Here is a 21,131-nt window from a genome sequence, read left to right as displayed (position 1 = left end):
TGTGGTGGGCAGGGCTTCCACACCGAGACAAAGTAACAGATTGAAGTGGTTGCAGGGCTTTAATCCCTTGGTAAATTAGCCAGCAGGCTCGCCTTTTCATGGCTGTGCTAAACAACAGGTTGATGCCATTTGGGCATTAGCAACGAGAACCACCTGAGGGAATAGGAAATGAATAAGGAGAGATGTAGCGCGGGCAGAGCGCGCCTATTAGAGCCGCGTCGTTCTGCCAGGGAGAAGTGATAACACTAAATGAGTTTTTAAAAGACAAAGTTGGGGATTATACAGTCATTTATGATTTGATTAATGGGTAATTGATCCTGGTAATAGCAAACATCCAGACAGGGCTGTTAAAAAAACAACCAACAACAAACCAAAGCAAACAGCTCATCTTTTCAGCACCGTGTTCGGCTTCCTGCTTTTATTTTAGCCTGCTTTATAGATGAGGGCTGTGCAGCGTGCAGATATGTGTGCTGCTGGAAAGGGGCTTCATGTTAAAAAAGGAAATCTGTTATTCTGAAGCTGGTAGTAAAATAGATCTAAAACAATTTGTAGAATTGTTTGTTTAGGCTTATTTTTGTTAGAACAGCGGGTGCTTGTTGTTGTTCCAGATTATTTAACTGGTAATAGCAGGGAACGTGACTCTGATGAGGGAAAAATACTACATTTTTGTGCTTGCAGCAGTAGGAAATCAATAGTGCATTTAGGAAATATAACTCAGAAAGCTGATGTCAGATGAAAGACGTTGGAACTACCTGTTAGCCTCCGAGTCCCTCCCTCCGAGCTATGAATCTTCTATTTAGAAGAGGGGTTTTAGGGATCAATATGAAGATCTGTTGGTAATATTATCTTTAATTAGGGTAATCAAAAACCACGCTTAGAGCGTGACACCTGCCAGGGAGAGCTTCAGAGCAGCGTGTGTGAGCTGTGTGCTGGGTGAGAGCTGTGTGTGTGAGCTGTGTGCTGTCCGTGGGCACTGATGGAGGCACGGTCCCAAATGGGAGCTGCTCGCTGCTGCGTCGGCTTTCATCTGCTTTGGGGGGCGGTTTATTCTCCCATAATGCCATTGATCAATGATATCCTTTCAGCAGTGATGTAATTAAAGAGCTTTCGTCAACTTTGTGCTGTGTTGTTTGGAAATGTATTATTCTGGAGATTTGGAGGCGATCGATGGGGCGCGGGGGGCAGCGGGGCATGGTGGGATGCACACCTGGGCCTGGGGCTGAGCTGTGCCTGCCCTGACCAGGGGCTGCTGCTGCTGCTGCTTTCGTTGTGCCTGCTATTGAGCTGAGCTTCTTCAAAGGAGCTGCGATTGAGTGCAGTGAGGAAACGGTCATTAGAGCAGTTATTTTTCAGAGGGTTTATTGCTCTGGTTGCTATGTGCATCCAATATTTTTAAAATAATCTTAGAACAATATCTTAAAAAAAAAATAAAAAATCTGTTAAAATTATCCTGAAAATGAGGCCAGATTTTGTTTATGGTGTGAGCAGAGAAGCGTCGCGTTACCATGTCGAGCAGTGAGTGTAGTGCGAAGCTGAGCACAGGGGAGGCACCGACAGCCTTCCCCCATGCACTGTGTCACACTGCAGCACCTCTGTAGCTTTCCAGCTTTCTCTGTCTCCTGTGAATATTGAAAGAAGTGTGAAAAACAAGGGAGGCAGCTCGCAAAGGGCTCTGGAAGTGACTGCTCATAGGTTGTCTTCTGTGCCCCTTGAATTCTCCTGCTGGCATTGAGTGTTCTTCTGCTGGGGGGGGTCTGTAATGAACTTTCTGGGCTCAAGACCACGTGAAGCTGAGCTGGAGCAGCTCCAGGCAAATAGAACCTCACAGGCAGGTACTGGGTCTTGTGCGTGGGCACTCTGCTCCCAGCTCCTCTCTTTGTGCATGCTTCATTGGCCATTGTACACATAGCCTTAGGCTCAGCACTGTCCATGGATTGTTGCCTGCACTCCTACCAGAAATGGGTTATTTTCCTTTGATGAAAGCTGTCATAACGAATGCACTGAGGAATGAGTGTGAACACAAGTTAATTCTAATTGATTATCAGATGTTCTACTGGAAGTACAGATTGTGTACAGAGGATACACAGATGCCTTGCACATGCACATGTGAGTTCAGAATGTAATTGATTTTGGATGAGGGTCTTCAACAGAGGGGTGCTGCCATCGATTCAGCAAGGTCTGTGACGGGCATTTCCCCTCCTGGTCATCGCAGCGATGTGCTGTTAAACAGCCAGCTGTCGGTATTTCCAATTCTTTATATTTTCTGATCATGGGAGAAATAGTGAACTGCAAAAACTGACTTTGCAGAGCGCTCAGACCATAAGTGAAAGTTGGCTGGAAATGAAATCTAATTGAAGAAAGTCTGTGTGTTCTCTGGCGTTGAATAATGCTGCTTATTTATTACTTTGTTATAGCTCTATACAAATACACGGATGCACTAAAATTAAGCTGTCCAGACTTACGAGAGCTGGTTGGAATCTCTCAAGGTTGCAGATGAGGAGGTGTAAATGCAGGTGCTGTGATACGGCGTGTGCCCTTGGAGGGGCTTTCTCACCGGTGACAAATCTTTCTGAAATCCTCTCCTTTTTTTTGGCTTAGAATCTCCGAGGTTTTTGATTTCCCATCTACTCTCATGGATTTTAATAAAAGTCTCAAAACTGAGCCTTTATTTGAGGCAGGCTACGAGCTGAAATGCAGAAAAACGTTTGATAGCTCCAATTCCTTTCTGCATTATTTAAACAGTAGTGCAGCAAACTTTCCTCAGCGGCATTTTGCGCCGCGCGCTGCGGGTGTAGCTTTCCTTTAATGCAGCTGTTGGATTGGAACCCTCTGGCTTCATTCCAGCAGCGATCTGCCGTGCGTGCTGGAGATGAATGGTTTGCTTTCAGCAGCCTTTCTTCATCTTCATTGCCTAATCGTAATGAAATTTTACAGTCAGCTGCTGAATCCTTAAGCAATATATTTACTCCTTTTGTCCCGGGGGAATGTTTAATAACGCTGTGTACAGTAAGTGATTATAGTGGTTAATGATACAAGCTGAGAACGTATAGTTTCACATATTTTCTCCCCATCAGGAGGAGAGCTGTGGTGCAGCGCAGAGGCCCAAGTTTCTCTCTGCTTTGTACGCCCCGCTCTCAAGGCTATCAGAGGTGTAATTGAGTGTGTGTTGGCACCAGCAATAAGTCTTTCACACAAATCTTTCCTTGACACACACTCCCCCTTTTGGTGCCAGATGTCAAGTTCTTTTGGATGCCTGTCTTATGATTTTGCAGTTAAAGCACAGTAAATCGTGGCAGTTTGCTGTGCCTGGACCTGGATGTTGCTCCTCACTCCACAGCATTCAAGTGCCCCGTTCCTCATCTCTGTGTGTTCCTCATGGACGTTTTGACAGTGATTCTGAAAAGCAGCGCTTTGCTTTTTGTTGTTGTGCTGTGTTGCTTGTTGGCTGTGGTGGTTTTAAGCTTCCATTGCTGTTCTTTGCATCTTCCATTTAAAAAAAGGTTTTGATCCTTTTATTTGCGAGTGTCACAAAAAGTTTTTCATTAATGTCGTGGTGAAAGTGGAAAATTGCCTTCAGGAGATGGAAGAAGTTCTGTCTTCAGTGCACGTTTACAGGGATCATACATGGGATAGTTTCTAGAGTGCTTTTTCCCAGTACGTGCAATGTGGTTGCAGCTGATACTTGGATCTTACACCAGGAAGGCCGTGGAGATGAACCTGGGCGATTATCTTTGCAGCTGGATGCTATTTGGGCTGAGCAGCTCCGCACAACTCACTGTGCCTATTGCTGGATTCCTGTGTAGATGAGTGGCCAGGGGCAGAGCCTTTCCTTCTATTGCATCCTATACAGGCCAAGGGGCTTTGTGCTTCTCATGGCCACAGTCAGCAGCGTGAGCCTCACAGCCCCATGCTCACACGTGGACTATTTTATGCCCAGGTTAGAAGTAGGGCTTGCCACCAGCCTACATCTGATCTGTTTTTCACAAGGAAAAAGCGCTGCTTGGTGTGGTAACGTACAATGTGCCGTGGTTCTTCTCTGTACTGGGAATCTCCTCAACCACACCTGATGAAGGCTTATTTTCCAGAGTTACCGTAGGCCCTTATCTAAAACTATTAAAGCACAGTGAGTTGATAGGAGGGCTGTGTGAGCGGGTCTCTGACGACAGCATCGCCAACAGGAGCTGTTTTCCCATTTTTATTCATTAGCTTTTTATTTGGTTCGAAAGGACGAGATAAAATGTCTGGGAGCCCTCAGCGGGTTCCCTGGGCTGCCTTGGCTTCTCTCAGTGTTGTTGTTTGTAATGGTTTATAAGTACTCCCCAGTTTATTACTTCCTTTTGCTGGGCAGATTAGTTGTCATCCGTGTGGTTTTCACTCAGCGCGGTGATTCCTGACATCTCGCTGCTGGCAGATGAAAGGAGGGTTCATTGTGAATCTGAGTTTTGTGACAGAATTTTTCCAGTTTGCTGACACGCTGTCAGGCTGAATTCTGCTATTAACCCTGAAAGAAAAGCCGACTGTCGCTCTCAATATGAGGCTGAAGTCACAATTGTCTTTGAAATCCATTGTCAGTTTTGTTTTGTTTTCCAGAAATGGGATACTTTTACTTTAAGTAGGCAGTAATTTTTTTTCAAACTCAGATCATTTATGTGTGTAATTCCATGGCCGGGCTGTTACATCGGTCGGCACAGCGGTTAGTAGAGGCAGTTTCCCAGGTAGTGCCAGCAGGTGCTGGGGCTGCTCAGAGGAGGAACGTTTCCTTGGGGCTGCCCCAATTTAATTTTACCTGGCAAGTATCAATTCAAGTCATCATCAGGGCACTGAAATTCCCTCTGAGCTGGTGAAGGTGTAAGGGTGAGGTGGGACTGTTGTGTGCAGCTCCTGGCACTGTGTAAATAAGAAATATAAAAGCAAGAAAGGAAAAGGTCTCTGTCTGCATTGAAGTACAGGGAAGAGAAGTAACTCCATCCAGATACTGTTTTAAGAGCACTTTAAATGCGTAGAGCCAAAGTTTGGAGGTTTTTGCTCCTCAGTTCTCCAGTTGAGCTGAAAAATGCTCCCAAAGGCCGCAGCACAGAAGCATCCTTTACTTCAAGAACTTTTGTGTCTGGATTTTATTTGTTCTCCCCCAACCTTTGCTGTCCTCTGTCCTTTTTAGCACAGTAGATGAGGGCAGTTTTACCCTCCTGGGCTCTTCCCTCCTCTTTCCAGCCCCTTTCCCCAGAAGAAAGCCACTCAGGCAGATTCTGCCCTTTAATCACTGCTGTTGAATCTATCGTGTTGTTCTAATAACTGATCTTCTCTTTGAGAACAACTATCAGAAGAGATCAGAACTGCATCCAGTGGCGGTGTCTCCTTGTAGGTAGGTGTGTGTGTGACCCACTGCTTGGATACAGAGCATCCATGCTGGCAAAGCAGAGCCTTCTTGGAGCAAATCTTTGTGATATTGAATAGCATCCAATGCAATGAGTCGGGTGCCACGGAAGCAATTTAAGCCAATTAATCCTTAGTGTTAAAACATATTTTGGTTGAATTTTTTATCAGACGTGTGTGTGGGAAACTGTGGGAGAAAGAAAGAAATTAGAAATATACTAAATAATAGATGAGAATACGTAGCCAAGATCTGCTTATTAAGTCCTCTTTATTATTCTAAGTATTTAGTGCCAGATCCTCAGCTGGAGTAAATGTCCTCAGTTGCATTGAAGTCAATGGAATTGTGCCAGCTGGGATTCGCTATGGATCTGGCCCTTAATTTTGCTGCAGGAAGACAAGAATGTTTGGGGAGGTGAACGATGGATGGGGCAGCAGGGACTTTGCTGATGGTAACACCATTTTTGCAGCAATGCTAATGGGAAAAATAAGGAAGTTTGCCATAATGAAATTAGAGGAACTTGTTGATGTTATTTCATTAGGTGTCAATTTTCCGAGTACCAATGTCCCCAGAACTGTGCATATGCTGAGGATCACTGCGTAGAGACTCGGGTGTTTTTCTTCCTCTTCTGTGGATGCCGGGTTTTGTACCAGCATTTCTGCTGCCCTCACCTGAGAGCTGTCACAGCAGCCGCACTGCGCTCACATCGACTGCAGAAGAAGCCATAAATGCATTTGATTTTGGAAAGCTGTTTTACATGCTGCAGCTGATTGTCCACCGTGAGTAAAGCGTGCTGTAATTTAATGCAGCGTCTTATTAAAATCCAACGTGTCATTTCATTTGGCTGCATTTTGGAAACGTATCAGCGAAGTGGATCCTGCAGTAGCTAATTCCAGCATCGCTAAAAACCCCAAACTGGTTATTTCCATAGTAAAGGAAAGGCGTTCTGCAGCACCATAAAACATTGGGCTGCTCTGCTTGGAGCTTCCACATTTATGCCTAAATCTCCCCGTTTCTGCAAGAATGGCTTTTTAAGGGGCTATTTTGGAGGACTGAAAATAACATCACAAACCGTATTTGTTATATTCTTAATTGTTTTGACCATAGAATTAATTTTAAAGTCAAAAGGGGCACTGCTTTTTCATCACTCCCGGTCCGGAATATTCAGCATGTCACAGATGTTCATGAATAATGTCCATTTAGAGCTGTTGGCAGAGCGCGCCGGCGAGTTGGCGAGATGAATTAAATGTTGGGGGGATCTGACAGGCAGCACGCTGCTTTGTGATCATTCCAAAGTTCTAATAATCTCCCTCACCTTCCCTGCCTGCCGCTAATGAAAGAGAATAGGTGATTGCACCTCGGGCTATGTTCTGCGCCTAATGACTCCTCCAAAGGCAGATTTATGAAGAAAAAATTAACTTTGAATGAGGATTGAATTGGCCCTGACAGTCTGATAGACTGTGACACAGATTCTGTGGCAAAACAGACGTAGCCCTAATTGATTATCAATATTTTAAGCAAAGTGATGAAAATAAGCATTAAGTGATGAGAAAGGCAGTCTTAATACAGTAGGCAGTAACCGGGCTATGGGGAGCCTTCAGGGAGGCTGGCCTGCTTGCCATCCCTGCATTTTATCTGCCAGCTTTCACCTTTGGCTTCCCAGCACCCACTGTCCCCTTCCAGCCTATTTTTTGCTCACAGTTTTACTTGCAGAATGCTAATGGCCCGGGCAGGGGTGGACGCGCTCCCCTCTCTGCTGAAGTTTGTTAATATTTAACCTGTCTTGACTTGGGATAACTTGGGCTGCTCTGCACTGTGCACACCATAGATTTGAGGAGTTCCTTCTTTCTGCTGCTCTTTCCTGCAGCCCTGTACAGCTTATAAGTTGTGATGATGAGCAGAAGACAGCAACAGAACTGCCGGGGTGGTGCCGAAGGGTCTGTGCCTTCATGGATGGGTTGATTGTGCCCAATGTTCGGATGAGGGGAAGAAAATATTTGGCTTTTGCCTTTCTGATAGGTTTTTCTTGAGGCCTAAACCTGCCAGAACGGATGCTGGGTGTCTTGGGAGAAATGAGAAGGTGAAAATGATAGGAATCATAGACTTGTTGGGGTTGGGAAGGACAAAAAGACAGAAGAAACGGAGCAATCCTGGTTACACCGAGGTGTGCACAGCGCTGCTGCTGCTGCATCCTGCTCCTGCCTGGGACAGTACGGCACAGATCAGCTGCTGTGAGCTCGGGGTGCAATTTTGGGGATGTCTGCTGGCTAACTTTACTTGTCGGCATATGAATATTTAGCAGAGAGCATCGCCGCAAGCCTCGATAAATTCCATGTACCAGAGAAAAATGGCATGTAAATTAAATAAGGCCTTGTAAATTAATAATAGATTGCCATTGTATTTTTATATGCAAGCTGACTGAATATTTTATAAGTGCAAAAATGTTTGTGTTTAAGAAAAGTCTTTCTGATCAGCATCGTGGGCTGCACGGCTGCGCTCTGGGTGCTGCGTCCTCATGTTCCTGCCTCTCTTCCCCCACATTGAATTGCATGGTGTGCATTTATACGAGTCTGAGGAGTTGGGAAAAGTTCACAATTACGCTGAATACATTTTTTTTTTCCCTGAAGTCTTGTGATCCGGAGCTGGTGAGGGCTCTGACAAGCTCAGCTCCTATTTTTGTGTATTGTTTAGAAGTGACAGAGCTGACATCACCACGTGCTGAGTGTGCCATGGGATGGGCGGGCACCCGTCAGACCTTCCAACTGCATTTCCCAAACATTGTTTTTCCTGCAGGTTTCTCTTGCTGCCCCTGCTGGGCAGGATGAAGGGTTGTGTGTGATGACACACAGGGGATGCTCAGCCTCGTACCTCTGGCTTGTGAGACATTTCAGGTAGAACTAACTGCAGCAGGCAGTCATGTCCACACATTGAATCCTTTCATTGACAGCCATTGGCTTTGGCTGCTCTCAGAGACATGCTGATGGCCATCATCTGTTCAGAAGATGATTTATTTGCAAAGACCATTTGTTTCTTCTCCTCTTCTGTTTTCCTGTAAAAGCTTCATGCTCTTTTTGTTCCATCAGTTGTAGTCTCCAAAGTGATGGTTCCAACGTTTCCTGTCAGCGTAATGTCGTGCAGTCAGACTGTGTTTTAATGCAGACCCATTGATTTTTTTGCTGTGTTTCTGACATTGCTGTGGCCAGCTGCAGGTGGCCCTTGGTCCTGGAGCTGCTGGTGGGGAGCACAGCAGAGCGAGCAGCAGAGATGGGGACTTAACAGGCTGAGATAGCTGGGGTTTAATGGGGTGCTTGCTTACACTTCTTGTCTAATAACAGGGGGAATGGTTTAAGGTATTTTAGGTTTTTCATTTGAGTGTGTGGCATTAAGCAAAGCTTGAGGCCGTGTTGGTCACGCTGTGATTTAAACTGTTGACTGATTTGGGCACAAACCATTGCCAGAGCACTGACATCAGGGGTTTGGACAGAGCCTTGCTTGACTCGATCAAAACAAGCAGCATTTTTCCTGGTGCTTGGTAAGTGAGTGGTGGTGGAGTATTCAGAGGGCTTTGGGAGGGCTGTTGGCATGCAGTTCTTACAGCCACCAGTGGCCTTGCTGACCTGGTGTGGTCACGGTGGGCAGTGCCCATGACCTCGGAGCCTGGCTGCTCTGCAGATTGATGGGCTGAGTTGAATTGTTGTTAATGAGCGATTCTGCGCAGGAAATTGTCCTCATGGTACTTCCTAAATGGCTCCATTGTCCACGTAATTAACTGGGAGGTGGAGGGACATCTCTGTTCCTGCTGGCTGAAGTCATAACTGCCTTACAAAGGCTGCACACAGGCAGGTTGGAGGTTGTGTATACAGGGCAGAAATGCAGTCACAGAGCAGGAGTGTGTGTGGTTTGGTACTTTTGCTCAGATAACTGTTGGGGTATCCAATGAATTGCTCCCGTGCTGCAGCAAATCAGTGAGGAAGAACAAAGTCGCATCGCAGAATAGATAAATCACATCTAGGCATGGCGGTTTATTGAATCTAAATTGTGCCCAGTTGGCCCAAGAGCGATATAAGCCATCCATCTTGTGCTGATAATGGAGGTTCTTGAAATCCACCTGATGTTTGCATTATTAAATTTCAGCCTAATGAGTTCTGCTAATACATATTGAAGGCAGTAGTGAGGAGCAGAACGGGAATCCGAGCGGGATAATTTGAAAGAAACATAAGCTGAGCATTTTACATGACTCAAGGGGTATATCTACAATTACGCATATAACCAAAATTGAATTTAAATGGAATTTCTATTATCCTTGTCCTTTTACCAGGGAGAATAGAGTGTAAATGAAGTAAAAGTCTTTCAAGTTGCCAGCGGTTTGTTTTTATTACCTGATTTAATAGATCCTTGTAACGATCCTCACTGGCAGAGAAGTTTTAATATTTCATGGCTTTAAGTGTAGTCTGACTATGTATAAAGGCACGTGAATGGAGGGGATGGCAGCGTGGGCACCACATCGCTCAGTGACAGCACTGGAAGTTGTGTGCTGCGGGGAACCATGCGGGACATGGGGGCTGCATGGCCTCACCTGCAGCTGCTGAGCTGAGCTGTGCATCCCAGCATTGCTGTTGATGGGGCAGCGGGGCCGGGTGCTCGCCAACCTGAGCAAGCAACTGCTGCTGGTGCTGCAGCACACAGCGCGTGTGGTACAAGCAGAGGCCAGCTCTGAACTCTGAGTTCTGCTTCCTTCTTGCCTCTTGTTCATTGTGACACGGTGAAACTTTTTAAAACTTACTATTTCATCACATGTAATGCTATTAGGGACTTCTTCTCACTTAGTTCACTCATCAGGCAGCGAGATGGCAATAAAAGAGAATGGCTCCTTTGAGACATTAATGCTTTGGAATAAATGATGTGCTAGAACAGAAATTTAATTAATTTACAGAGTATATTGATAGTCCCTTGTTACTGTGCTGTGTATTTTTAATCTTCTTTAACATCTGTAGTAGAGTGTTTGAAAACCCCTGCAGTTGAGCAACTAGTAGATAATTAAGTAATAAGCGAAGAGGTTTCTGGAGAGAAAGAGGCTCTTTTAAGGAATGCTGTCAGAGCATGAATAAGGCAGTGCTGCTGCCATTGGCAGTGCCAGGTAAGAGCTTTTGGACTCCAACTTCAGGGTGGGACCTGCGGAGACAAACCTGAAATTGGGTTCATCTCTGGAGGAAACGCTGTGTGAGATGCAGGAACTAATTACTAACTTTATGTTGTTGTGTTTCTTCTCTTCTCAGCTAAAGCAGATGAAGCCCTAAAGGCTAAAGAGAGAAGTGAAGAAGAGGCAAAGAAAAGGAAGGAGGAAGGTAATGCATTTTTTTTCTCCAGTAACAAACTAAAGCATCCTGTGTCAAACCCGTTATTTTTAAGAGAGGGGTTCCAGTTGGGTTCCATGTTTCAAAACTCAGATGTAATCTCTGTTACAAATTCATGCAGTTAATTCCCTTTGTCTCTTACTTTTGGTAAGCAGCCGAACGGTTTTGTTGAGTTATCAGGTTGTCCCAGCGCATCCAGCACAGCACACACTACATGCTTCAGAACCAGCCCAGGTTGGTGCCCCTGGCTGGGGGTGGAGCAGCTGCTGTTGCCCTTCCAGCTGACCCGGTGTGGTTAGTGCCTTTCCGAGGTGGCAGCTGGTGCTGAATGATGCGCTGAGCACCCATGGGGTCCAAACGTGGGTCAGTTCAGCTCCATTTTGCTCAGAGCTCCTGGTGATGGTGGGCATTTGTTGTTCCTGACAGAGCTGTTGCTGCAGGTCCTGCACAGGTTCAGGTGAAACGCTCAGGTCTGACAGAGTATCTGGTACTGGGAGCCCCTGCTGTACTGGGCAAAAATGAAAACAGGGTGTAATTACCTTTGAAAAATTGGAACTAATCAATTGCATTTTTTTCGGTGTTTGAAAGAGGTTGGAGGTGTTTGCATTTAATAAACTTTCAGTTTAATGATGTTTAAAAGACGGTGAAATGGATGCTCAGCTTTTTTTGCCACTTCAAAGAACGTTGAGCAATCATTACATCTGAAGGAAGTATTTCCTTTTATGTTAATTTTGTAATTATGTTATCTGGGATGCACTGTGAGAACTTATAACAGACGCGGTGAAGCTCCTAAATCCATGCATGCCCCCACGGCAGCGCTGCACTCCCACCCCACAGCAGTGCTTTCTGAGGGCTGCTGCTCATTAAAGCTAACATGGGGGTGATGGAGGATAACAGGTTCGTGGACCCCTCAGCTTCAAAGCAGGAGGTTTATTGCTGCTGCTGTCCCACTCCTCAGGTGGCCTCTGCCTTTGAAGCCTGTGGTTTCACTTGTGCTACACCAGGAGCACACGGAGCTCCCAGTACAGCTGTGTAGGCAGACACTTGTTTATGAAGGAGCTCTTTTTGTCTGTAGGACATGGACGAGTCCAGAAAAGAGTCTCAAGGTGCCAGTGACAGCATTGCAGCTCCAGGCTGCCCTGGTGCAGCTGAGCACTGGGGATCCTCTCCTCCTTGGGAGCTGACCTAGTATGGAATGCGAACTGCTTGCAAGGTGACATAGTCTTCCTCTGATTTGTCTTGTGGCGACTCTCAGCAGAGTGGTTGTGTGTAGCTGAGTAGGATTTGGTTGTGATTTGGAAATCTGTGGTGACTTTCCCTAGGGAGAACACACCAAACTGACAGCTCCATCTTTAAAAAGATTGCCTCGCACACAGAAGGCATCGTAGCATGCACTATATTAATTTATATTAAAATATTATTATATGTTATACACATGCTATTTATATATATATATATATATATATATATATATATATATATATATATATATATATATATATATATATATATAAATAAAAGCCTGTAAAAATTGGTAGGAATTATCCAGCCCTGCTCTGCTTTGTACAGTCTTGCAGCTTCTATCTGTTGCATGTTGCCTGTGAGATGCCAGAAGGTGAAGCTGAGTTAGATTTGAGTTCTCATGCCCACTGGTGGTCAGTGAGAACATGAGTCCAGGAGAGGCACCACGTCCATCCATCAGTCCTCATCTGTGCTCCCCATCCATGGAGTTCTCCCCAATCAGGACGATGGTTCATGCCCATACAGAGTTGGGCTGGGGGCTCAGGCCGTGGTGCCGAGGTCTCCTCTTGTGCAGGTTTGCAGCCTGTGTTTTGGAAAATGCGTGTGCAGTTTTCCATTGTGTCCATTGTGAGGGACTCGTGTGCTGGTGATTGTTTTGCTGGCAGTAGTTAGGAAGGCTGAGTATGGAAAGGCGAAGGGAAAAGTGGTCCGTTAGGGAGGAAGGAACAATGGTGAGTTAGAGTGAAAGCAGGAGGAAAAATTATTAATACGCAGCAGCAGAACTGTCCTGTGGTGCCTTTGGAAAAGTCGTGAGGCTGCTGAGTTGTTCTGAAATGAATAGAGATGTGTCCTGAAGAGAAGCTCATTGAACAAAGCCTATCAATTTGTCTGCGAGGCCGGCTACTAATTAAGCACAAAATGCTTTATTTTCAGTGGCAAGTAAGTAGCTGATTAGGTTGTTTAACAAGTGTGTCGGCATACCCAGCCCATGAAGCATCCCGAGCCACGTGATCCCAGCACAGCGTGGGGAGCACCAGCTCTGGGTGGTTCCATTTCTATGCTGGCTGTGCTTTGCAGGCTGTAGGTTTCGTTCTGTTTTCTGCTTTGCAGAAATCTTATTGGTGAGGTGGTGCAGATCCTGCAAGGATGGGTGAGTTACAGCTGCCCTGCAGTGCGGAGGTGCTGCCTGCTGGCCCTTACTCAGTCTGCTCAAGCCAGAGTTGCCTCAGATACCCCCAGATTCATCAACAAAGTGTTGTGTTTTTTTTAATGAAACCAAAATCACTGTTTCTCCTGATGTAGCATCCCAGAATTCTCCGTTCTATCCTTTAACACGCCGCTCTGCAATGCAAACACACGGGGCTGCCAGCACACCTGCAGCAGCCGCCAGCTCTGCTATGGAGCCACAGGAAGCACCACCACGTGCAGACCAGCAGCTGTTCCTCTGCTCATAACGCTGCCTCTGCATCCCCACCCCATCATGGGGGCGTCCCGACATCACTTTTATTATAATTTTATTGCCAAATCAGGTGTGAGATTAGATGTTGGATGTTACATGTAATCTGCTCAGAAATCAAATTATGTGACCTCCAAGCCCACCGCCGCCCCCTCCCGCTGCTTTGCTGCTCAATATGCAGCGTTCTGCTGTCATGAATACAAATAGAGGACAAATTAGAATCTACAGACAGCTGACCCGAGCTCCAGATTAGAGGCTGGGGGCTTGTGCTGCTTTCAGTGCTTTAATTACCATAGTCCCTATAGCCAGTTGAAGGACACGCGCAAAAATGATTTCTGTGACAAAAAAGCAAAGAAAGAAAGGGAAAGGCTCCCTCCTTCTCATTTGAATTTTTCAGTTTGATTGCATTTGCACTTCCATTGGAGCTATGCTAATTCGCTGCATGAAATTAGGCCTATTAATGAAGAATGCACCACTTTTAACGGAGAGCTTTTTCTTTTCCTGCTTTGTTTTTGCTTCCTTGGTTCTGTTTGGGGCTGTGTGAACGCAGCACCGGGGCCTTGAGGGCTTTTCTTGCCCAGCCCATGCAGGGATCTGAGATGTGCAATGAGAGCAGTGCTATGGGAGGGATGCAGGTCCCTGCAGCAGCCATCCCAACATGTGGCACCACATCCCTGCACAGCTCTGGGACCATCGGTCTGAGGGCAGCGTGCAGAACAGTATTTAGAAGATGTCCATGTGAAACACAGGTGCCGTGGAACACGTTCTGCAGTTGCAAAGAGAGAGAGGCCCTGCGAGGTGCTGAGAACAAGCCCAAGTTTTATACCATGCGGCTGAACCAGGTTTGTGCCTTTGGAATCAGTCCATACATCAGTGTGGCTGTGCTGCCTGCTCTGGGCTGGTGCTGTCCCCGCGCCTTCAGTCCCCTATTTGCATTTTGTGTTTCTCATGCGTGCTGGCCCAGTGTTGAATTGATTAGTTATGCCTTGCTGGTAAGCAGGGAAACATTTTTATATACTCTGGGGAAATAAATTTGGCAGAAAATCAGCATGAGTAGATTTAATTATCACTCGGAGACCTTTCCCTTTTCTGGCTTAGTGATCCTGAAACTCTGTGTTTCACTGAAATCTGTGTGGACGCTAAGCTTCGCTTCCCAATTTGTTCCTCCGCGCAATGATAAGCCAAGCAATTACTGGTTTATTGATTTTTCATCATGGCAAATTTAAAGTTGATTTTTTCCTGAAAAGGCAGGGGTGATTAAGTGTTTCCCCTCGGTTTAGTACAAGAGAGCTGTGTGGCAGAATCTAATATCCTGAGGTCAACCTCCGCAGGCAGATAATACGGTGTCTTGGCCACGTGTTAAGGAGAGGAATCGGGGCTACAAATGTGATAGGATATATGTGGAGACAGTTTAATTTGCTCCATTTATATGAACAAGTCATGTGGCTCATGCTTGGAAAACATCATTTTGAATGGGCTTGGAAATGAAGCCCACGTGGGTGGAGGAGCAAGGAATGCAAACATGAGAGGCATCCAGCACTCCGTGCTAGGAAGGAATTGTCTTTAGACACAAGTGTAACAGATCAGCCGTGCTTAAATCACAGATGTTACTGAAATGTAGTAGTACTGAAATGCAGCATCACCTGTACTGCAGGTTGAACCTGGTGTGGAAAAATAAGGTGAATTCTTTGAGTCTGAGAATGATGGTGTTTGTGTCTGAGCTCTGCACGGCAGTGCTGGTGCGGCTGCTTTGGAGCACGTGGGCTGATCGCTTTTACTTCAGAATGGGAAAGCTTCCCACAACAGTCATTTTGTTCTTTTCCAAGTGGACTTTTAAAGCTCACCCTGTTCCCAACTGCCTTTGGGATTTATCTCAGGGACGAGGTGTTCCTTACGCTCATCTTTAACCTGTTAGATGCGAGTTCTGGCAGAGCTGGTGTGCCGCAGGGTTGGGTTTCCCCATGACAAGGCCATGGATGGAGCACCCTGCTTCACTCTGCGCTGCATTTGGTGACAGCCATAAGCTACACCTGGGTGTCAGTGGTATTACAAACACCATCTGAATCTGCTACAAAAAGATTTGATTGCCTGAGGTCAGGCCGTCTCGCTGTAATAAGTTAAAGTGCTTTACTCACTGATACAGAAATATATTAAGATGCCCTTAAGTTCGTTAGTTATTGCCTTAGGTCATAGTTGATGTCCAGTAAATTTTGCTGAAGTTCATTGTTATGGCAGCGGGCTGAACTCGGGCTGTCTCTGTGCTCTCCTGCAGTGTTATGAACATACATACGTCACCTGGAAGGAGCAATGCTTTGTTTTAATCCTTGAGTTTGCATATGAACAGTCCAAGATGTGGCTTTATTGCACGCGTTAGCTGGAAAGCTGTGGAGCAGAGCATCGCACAAAGGCTGCGTGTGATGGCTGCGGAGAAATTGCAGTGCACCTTTATTTGAAGGAAAATGGATTAAAACCAACAACTTCCCTTATATCATCCAGGGAAGTGTCTTGTTTTTCTTCTCTATTAAAATGCAAAGCAGCATTTGTCTGTTTTCATATGCATTTATGGAGGGAAGAAATGAGGTGGATTTTCTTCTGTTTCGAAGCCCATTAACATGTGGGATCCATGAAGGCGATCAGCGAGGTGTGCTCTAATATTAAAAATCACTTTGCAGTATCTGAGGCACTTCAGTAAATACAGCAGGTACAATTAGTGCTTTATTTATGCATCTTATGAAGACGAAGAGCTCCATGAGATGATGATGATGATTCAAAGCTGAAACCCCAACTGACAAAAGTTGTTTCCTTTCCCTCCTGTCCCCCAAAAGAAAAATGCTGCTCTCCCAGTTATGGGTGTACAGCCAGCATCACGTTAGGAAATGGCCATTTCAAATCCCTTCAGATGAAGAATTGACACCAGAGTTGTGCTCCACGGCTGCCCTGGAAGGGGTGGTTGGGTTGGGGTTGGGCCTGTAGTAAACCCACAAGTGGCAATGCAGATGAAGTCGTGCTCTCTGCCACGGGGTGATTTATTAATTCTTTTATAAATTAAAAGTCTGGAAATTGTCTTCAAAGTTTAAGGCAGATGAAAAATAAAAATTGCTTCTGTATTTCATTACTGTTGAGCATTTTACCATCGTCTTGATGGCATTTGTTTGTGCTAAAGGATAAGTCTGAGACGAGCATCAGTTAAGGTAATGGGATTGTAAAGCAATCACATAATTAGTTATCTGACTTCGATCATTTACCACAAATTTATAGCTACCTATCGAAAAGCTGCTTCTGGAAGGGAAGATAAACAAGGGCAGGAGTCGGAGCACAGGGCAATGGGCTCCTGCACTCCTGTTTGTTTATTTTCTTCATTGAAAGGAAAAGAAAAGGAAACCCAAAGCCACACAAACACAGCTCCCCCCTCCAAAAAATGCAACACAAAACCCCGCAGAATTCTCCAGAAATATAAAGAGTAATTATTTATCCCTTAAATATTTCATTTAAATTCTGAAGTTTGGTCTTTAAATTTCCATTAATTTTCACTGTTTGCTCTGTTGAGGTTTTCATTTGTCAAAATTGTTAGCTCTTGGGTATTAGTTACGCAAATATTGATGTGTAGCTTTGGCCTGTTCGCTATCAATTGAAATCAGGAAATCAATAGACTTAATAGCTCCTCATTACCCAGTTGATGCATTTGCAGGGCTGAGCTGAGCACTGTCAGCGAGCGATCAATTCGGTCACCAGCTCTTACATGGTCACCACTGCCATGGGCTCCACGTTCCTTGCTGGGTGCTGGGGCACAGTTCCCTATAACCCCCAATGGGGAGCCCAGAGCTGGGGCACTGTGGGACCAGCACAGCTCCTGCATGCTGGGGAATACTGAGGTGACTGGAACTGCGGACACACAGAAGCATCCACATTTGGTCCAAGTCCACGTGCACATCATTGCTCTGCATCTAAAAGTGCCAGAGTTCAAAGCACTGAGCAGCAGAGTGTTTGCTGGCGAATAATTCTTAGTCTGCATTGCTTTTCTCTGGTGTTATTGCAAGAAAGTTGTGTCATTCACTTTAAGTATGTTTCTTCCCTGGAAATAAGTTATTAAAATCAAAGAAAAAAAAATCCAGACACTCGGTAAACATGCAAGATGAGTGAAATACGGGCTAACTTAATGATATTTTAGATGATATACATAATTATAGCAGAAAGGTCAGGGTAGGTGGCAGTTTTCCCAAGTATATGGAGTGTCAGAAAAACCCCCAAAGCGTGAGTTTTAATTGAGTTATGTTTTCTTTCCTTGGTGTTGAAGCATTAAGGCATTACCCCATTCCTGGGCTGAGCTCCTATAATTTCACGTGGCAAAATTCCCAGCTCTGCATTTTGACAGTGAAACCACATCATGTGCAGGCTCCTTCCAGGAATGAAATACGACTTTGTGTTTGTCTCCAAATCATCGCTTTCTTTTTCATTTTAAACAAAAATATATTTAATGCCGAGGAAAATAAACTTTACAAGGGCGAAGATGAAGTGAATGCTATTTCTGAAGTGTGGGAGATCTGTGGAGAAATGCAGTGAGACGGACAGCTGTGACAGGAAGAAAGAAGTGGATGGAGGAGAACCAGTGGGATACAGGTGGACCATATGGGGTGGGGTGGCCTGGTGGGAGCAGCAGTGGGAGCTGTGGGTCCCCTGCTCCCCCCTCTGCATACCCTGCCTACGGGGCTTGTGCCAAGGGAGCAGGGGATGGCAGCAGGGTTCAGCAGTGCTGTTGCCCACTTAGGTTTGGTGCTTGTGGGCGTAGTGCAGCTTAAAGCAGGAGCTGGGCAGGAGCCTTGCAGCCTTCGTTGGCACCGAGGCCTCTTACCAGCAGGAGAGGGCTCTGTGCTGGGATGTGGGAAGGTGACTTCACTACACCTGTTCCCCAGGGGGAGAGGAGGTGTATATTAGAATTGTTTTCTCCAATGGAAGAAATTAGATTCTTCCATTTTTGCAGAAATTGAGGGGAAAACACATAATTAAGCATTGTAACTTTGAGGTGAATTATTGCAAGTTTTCTGTAGGATCTTTGCTTCAGTCAGCACTGCTTCATCTCAGACAGCCTTTCCTTAGCAGGAACCAATAGCTCACTTCTCATTACTCAGTGTGCAGGTCTGTACTGTTGTTATCCAGACTCATCCTAGAGCATTGTCAGGAACTTCTGCTCAGCTTTGGAGCTCATCAGGCACTAAAGGACCACAGCAGCTGGTGCCTTTGTGACAGCGCTGTGCCATGGGTGCACATCAGCCTTGGTGGGACAGAGGTATGGCAGGCACCAGGTGGGGAGAGCTTGAAAGCAGAGCGCGTACCCCAACACAGCTCCATCTTTCATTTAGCCACTTACTTTGTGTTCGGTGTTTGAGGGTAACCAGGGTGGTTCTCACTCCCACCTGCTTCCCCTGACGCGTTGCTGAGGATCAATACATGCACTGGGATGATCAATACTTGCACTGGGATATGAGCGGGGCGGTCACTGCACAGCACTGGGAGCTGCTCCAGCACAGCTCAGAGCACAGCGTGAGCTGCTGCTGCTGGTACGTCCTGCTGGGCAGGGCCCAGCTCTGCTCCCTTGGTGCCTGCAATGGGGAGTGGTGGGTGTGGAAATAGTTTTATTTGTCTGAAAGCCTTCGAGAGACTCGGATAAGTTCAATATAGACAAATTGTTACATATTAAACGTATGCGTAATATATCCACTCGTTAGTTTGTACATACAATACAGAGGTTATTTGGGATACAGATACATAAAAGATAGAAGAACCCAGTAATTGCCTTTAAGATCAGAGCACAAAGCATTACCTTGGATTTTACAAGGCCAGCGAGCAACAAAAGAGCAGTAATTTATGAGCTCAGCGTAAAAGAATAGCATAATTGCATTAAAAATTAATGCTAATGAACACTAAAATGGGGAAGGTGGTTATGATGAAAGTTTGTATTCATCTTCCCTGGTTTGAATGATGGCTAGCGGCTTGATTAATGGCTTAATTTCTATCAATTAGTGGGGAAAAATCTCCTACGAGACAAGGGTAAATTGAGCATCGAATTACATTTCTTGCTTTTGTGCACTGAGAAAAGAGCTGCACGCCTCCAACGTGGGCTGCGGTGACAAACACAGTGTGCCCTGCACTGGGCTGTGGGGGCTCTGCCTGCAGGGGCTCAGCTGGGGGCACTGCCTGCCCCACTGCCTGCCCCCATGCCCTGCACAGCATCGCTGCCTGCCCCACCGCAGCTCTTCCCTGTGTGCTTGTGAGTGCCTGAGGAGGCTGCAGAGTTCAAGTGGGTATGGGAAATGAGGGGGAGGTGAACGTGCATGCAGGGCATAGAGCAGGAATCCAGGTGTTCTCGTGTCACCTATTTCTAGATTCCTCATTGTCATCTGTTTGATTTTGCCCCTGGTATGTCTGTTGTTCTGAAGAGAGATGTTACTGTGCCAACTTGTTTCAAAATACTATGAAAGGTGGATTATGTGGTTGTAATACATGAAAGCAATGTAATTAAGCACTCATACTTACAGCTGGATGTGAAGAACACAAATTAGCCATAAAACCTCTCCCTGGCCACAGCAGCTCAGCGTGGAGCCTTGTTTAGGGATGCTGCCACTCTGTTTGGAGCCCTGGGTAAAGCCAGGGGACAGGGATCATTCTCTGCAGTGCTGCTGTTTGCTCTGCTGTCCTTTGGGGTCTTCTTTCTGTCAATGTGTGAGAAAAAGAACAAAATAATTGCAACTTTTCTTCTGGAATGGCCCATCTGTAAGAAATGTCCCGATGATCCCGAGTGCAGCAGTTACTTGTTGTGCTCATGGCAGCACAGTAGAAAGGCTTTGCTGGGCACTGAGGTGGTATTGATTTCATTTTTGTCTGTAGCCTCTCAGCTTTCTGACTCCATTATTCTTGATTTTACTATGAAATACATATCCTTTCTACTGACATCTGACAAACAACACATGGAAGTCGTTTTATCTACCAATAATGTGTTTGTCAAAAAATATCACTCACTAATGGGTTATGCTTCCTCCAGTCCATTTTCCCAAGTTAATGTCACTGATGTAATTCTCAACATTTAGTGATTTTTTGCCCTTAATAATTTGTCATCCCCTCTGGTCTGTGTAAGACCCAGGCAGGACACAGTGATGGGCTCCTATGTGCACTGCTGACCCCCATTCCCAATGCTGTGACTACCAGGTGCCCCTGAGCTGGAGCCCCCTGGTGAAGGAGGGTTTCCTCTCTCAGCAGGGCACTGATCTGTTTGTTTTTATACTTCCTATGGCATCTTTAGACATCTTTTTTAAAATAGAATTTGTATAACTTGAATGTTGTCATGCATTGAACAGCAACTCCAACTCAGTGTTCTTATTTTTACTAAGGGAGAAAGGTTTTGTGTCTTCTTTGTAACAGGAGCTCATAGGCTGCATTGCAAGGAGCATATGCTGTGGTAAAATACATTGAGCGCATTGCTTAGGCACAGCATTTACTGCAGGCTTACAGTAATGTATACTGACACTACACCTTCTTTTTGTAGACCAAACCACCCTGGTAGAGCAAGTGAAACGAGTGAAAGAAATTGAAGCTATTGAAAGTGACTCCTTTGTTCCACAGACATTCAGATCAAGTAAAGAAGTCAAAAAGGTAAGTTTGCAGTGTCCTTCCTTGGTGCGCAATCCCTCCCAAGTCAGGTGGGATCTTTGCCATG

At 45.6% G+C, this 21,131-nt stretch overlaps 1 protein-coding gene across 5 annotated transcripts in view; it reads left to right on the top strand.

The window, feature by feature from the left end:
• Nucleotides 1-21,131, top strand: part of RSRC1 (arginine and serine rich coiled-coil 1) — a 98,183-nt gene that overhangs the window by 73,697 nt on the left and 3,355 nt on the right. For all 5 annotated transcript variants that reach the window (XM_015872093.1, XM_015872094.2, XM_015872096.2 and 2 more), the window contains 2 exons: nt 10,648-10,716; nt 20,961-21,067. In XM_015872093.1, coding sequence (XP_015727579.1) covers nt 10,648-10,716; nt 20,961-21,067 — 176 coding nt within the window. The remainder of the gene's footprint in view (nt 1-10,647; nt 10,717-20,960; nt 21,068-21,131) is intronic.

Source organism: Coturnix japonica, chromosome 9 (assembly GCF_001577835.2).
Source record: "Coturnix japonica isolate 7356 chromosome 9, Coturnix japonica 2.1, whole genome shotgun sequence".
NCBI lineage: Eukaryota > Metazoa > Chordata > Aves > Galliformes > Phasianidae > Coturnix > Coturnix japonica.
Note: the sequence above shows the minus strand (reverse complement) of the source record. Positions and strands in the feature narration are given on the sequence as shown.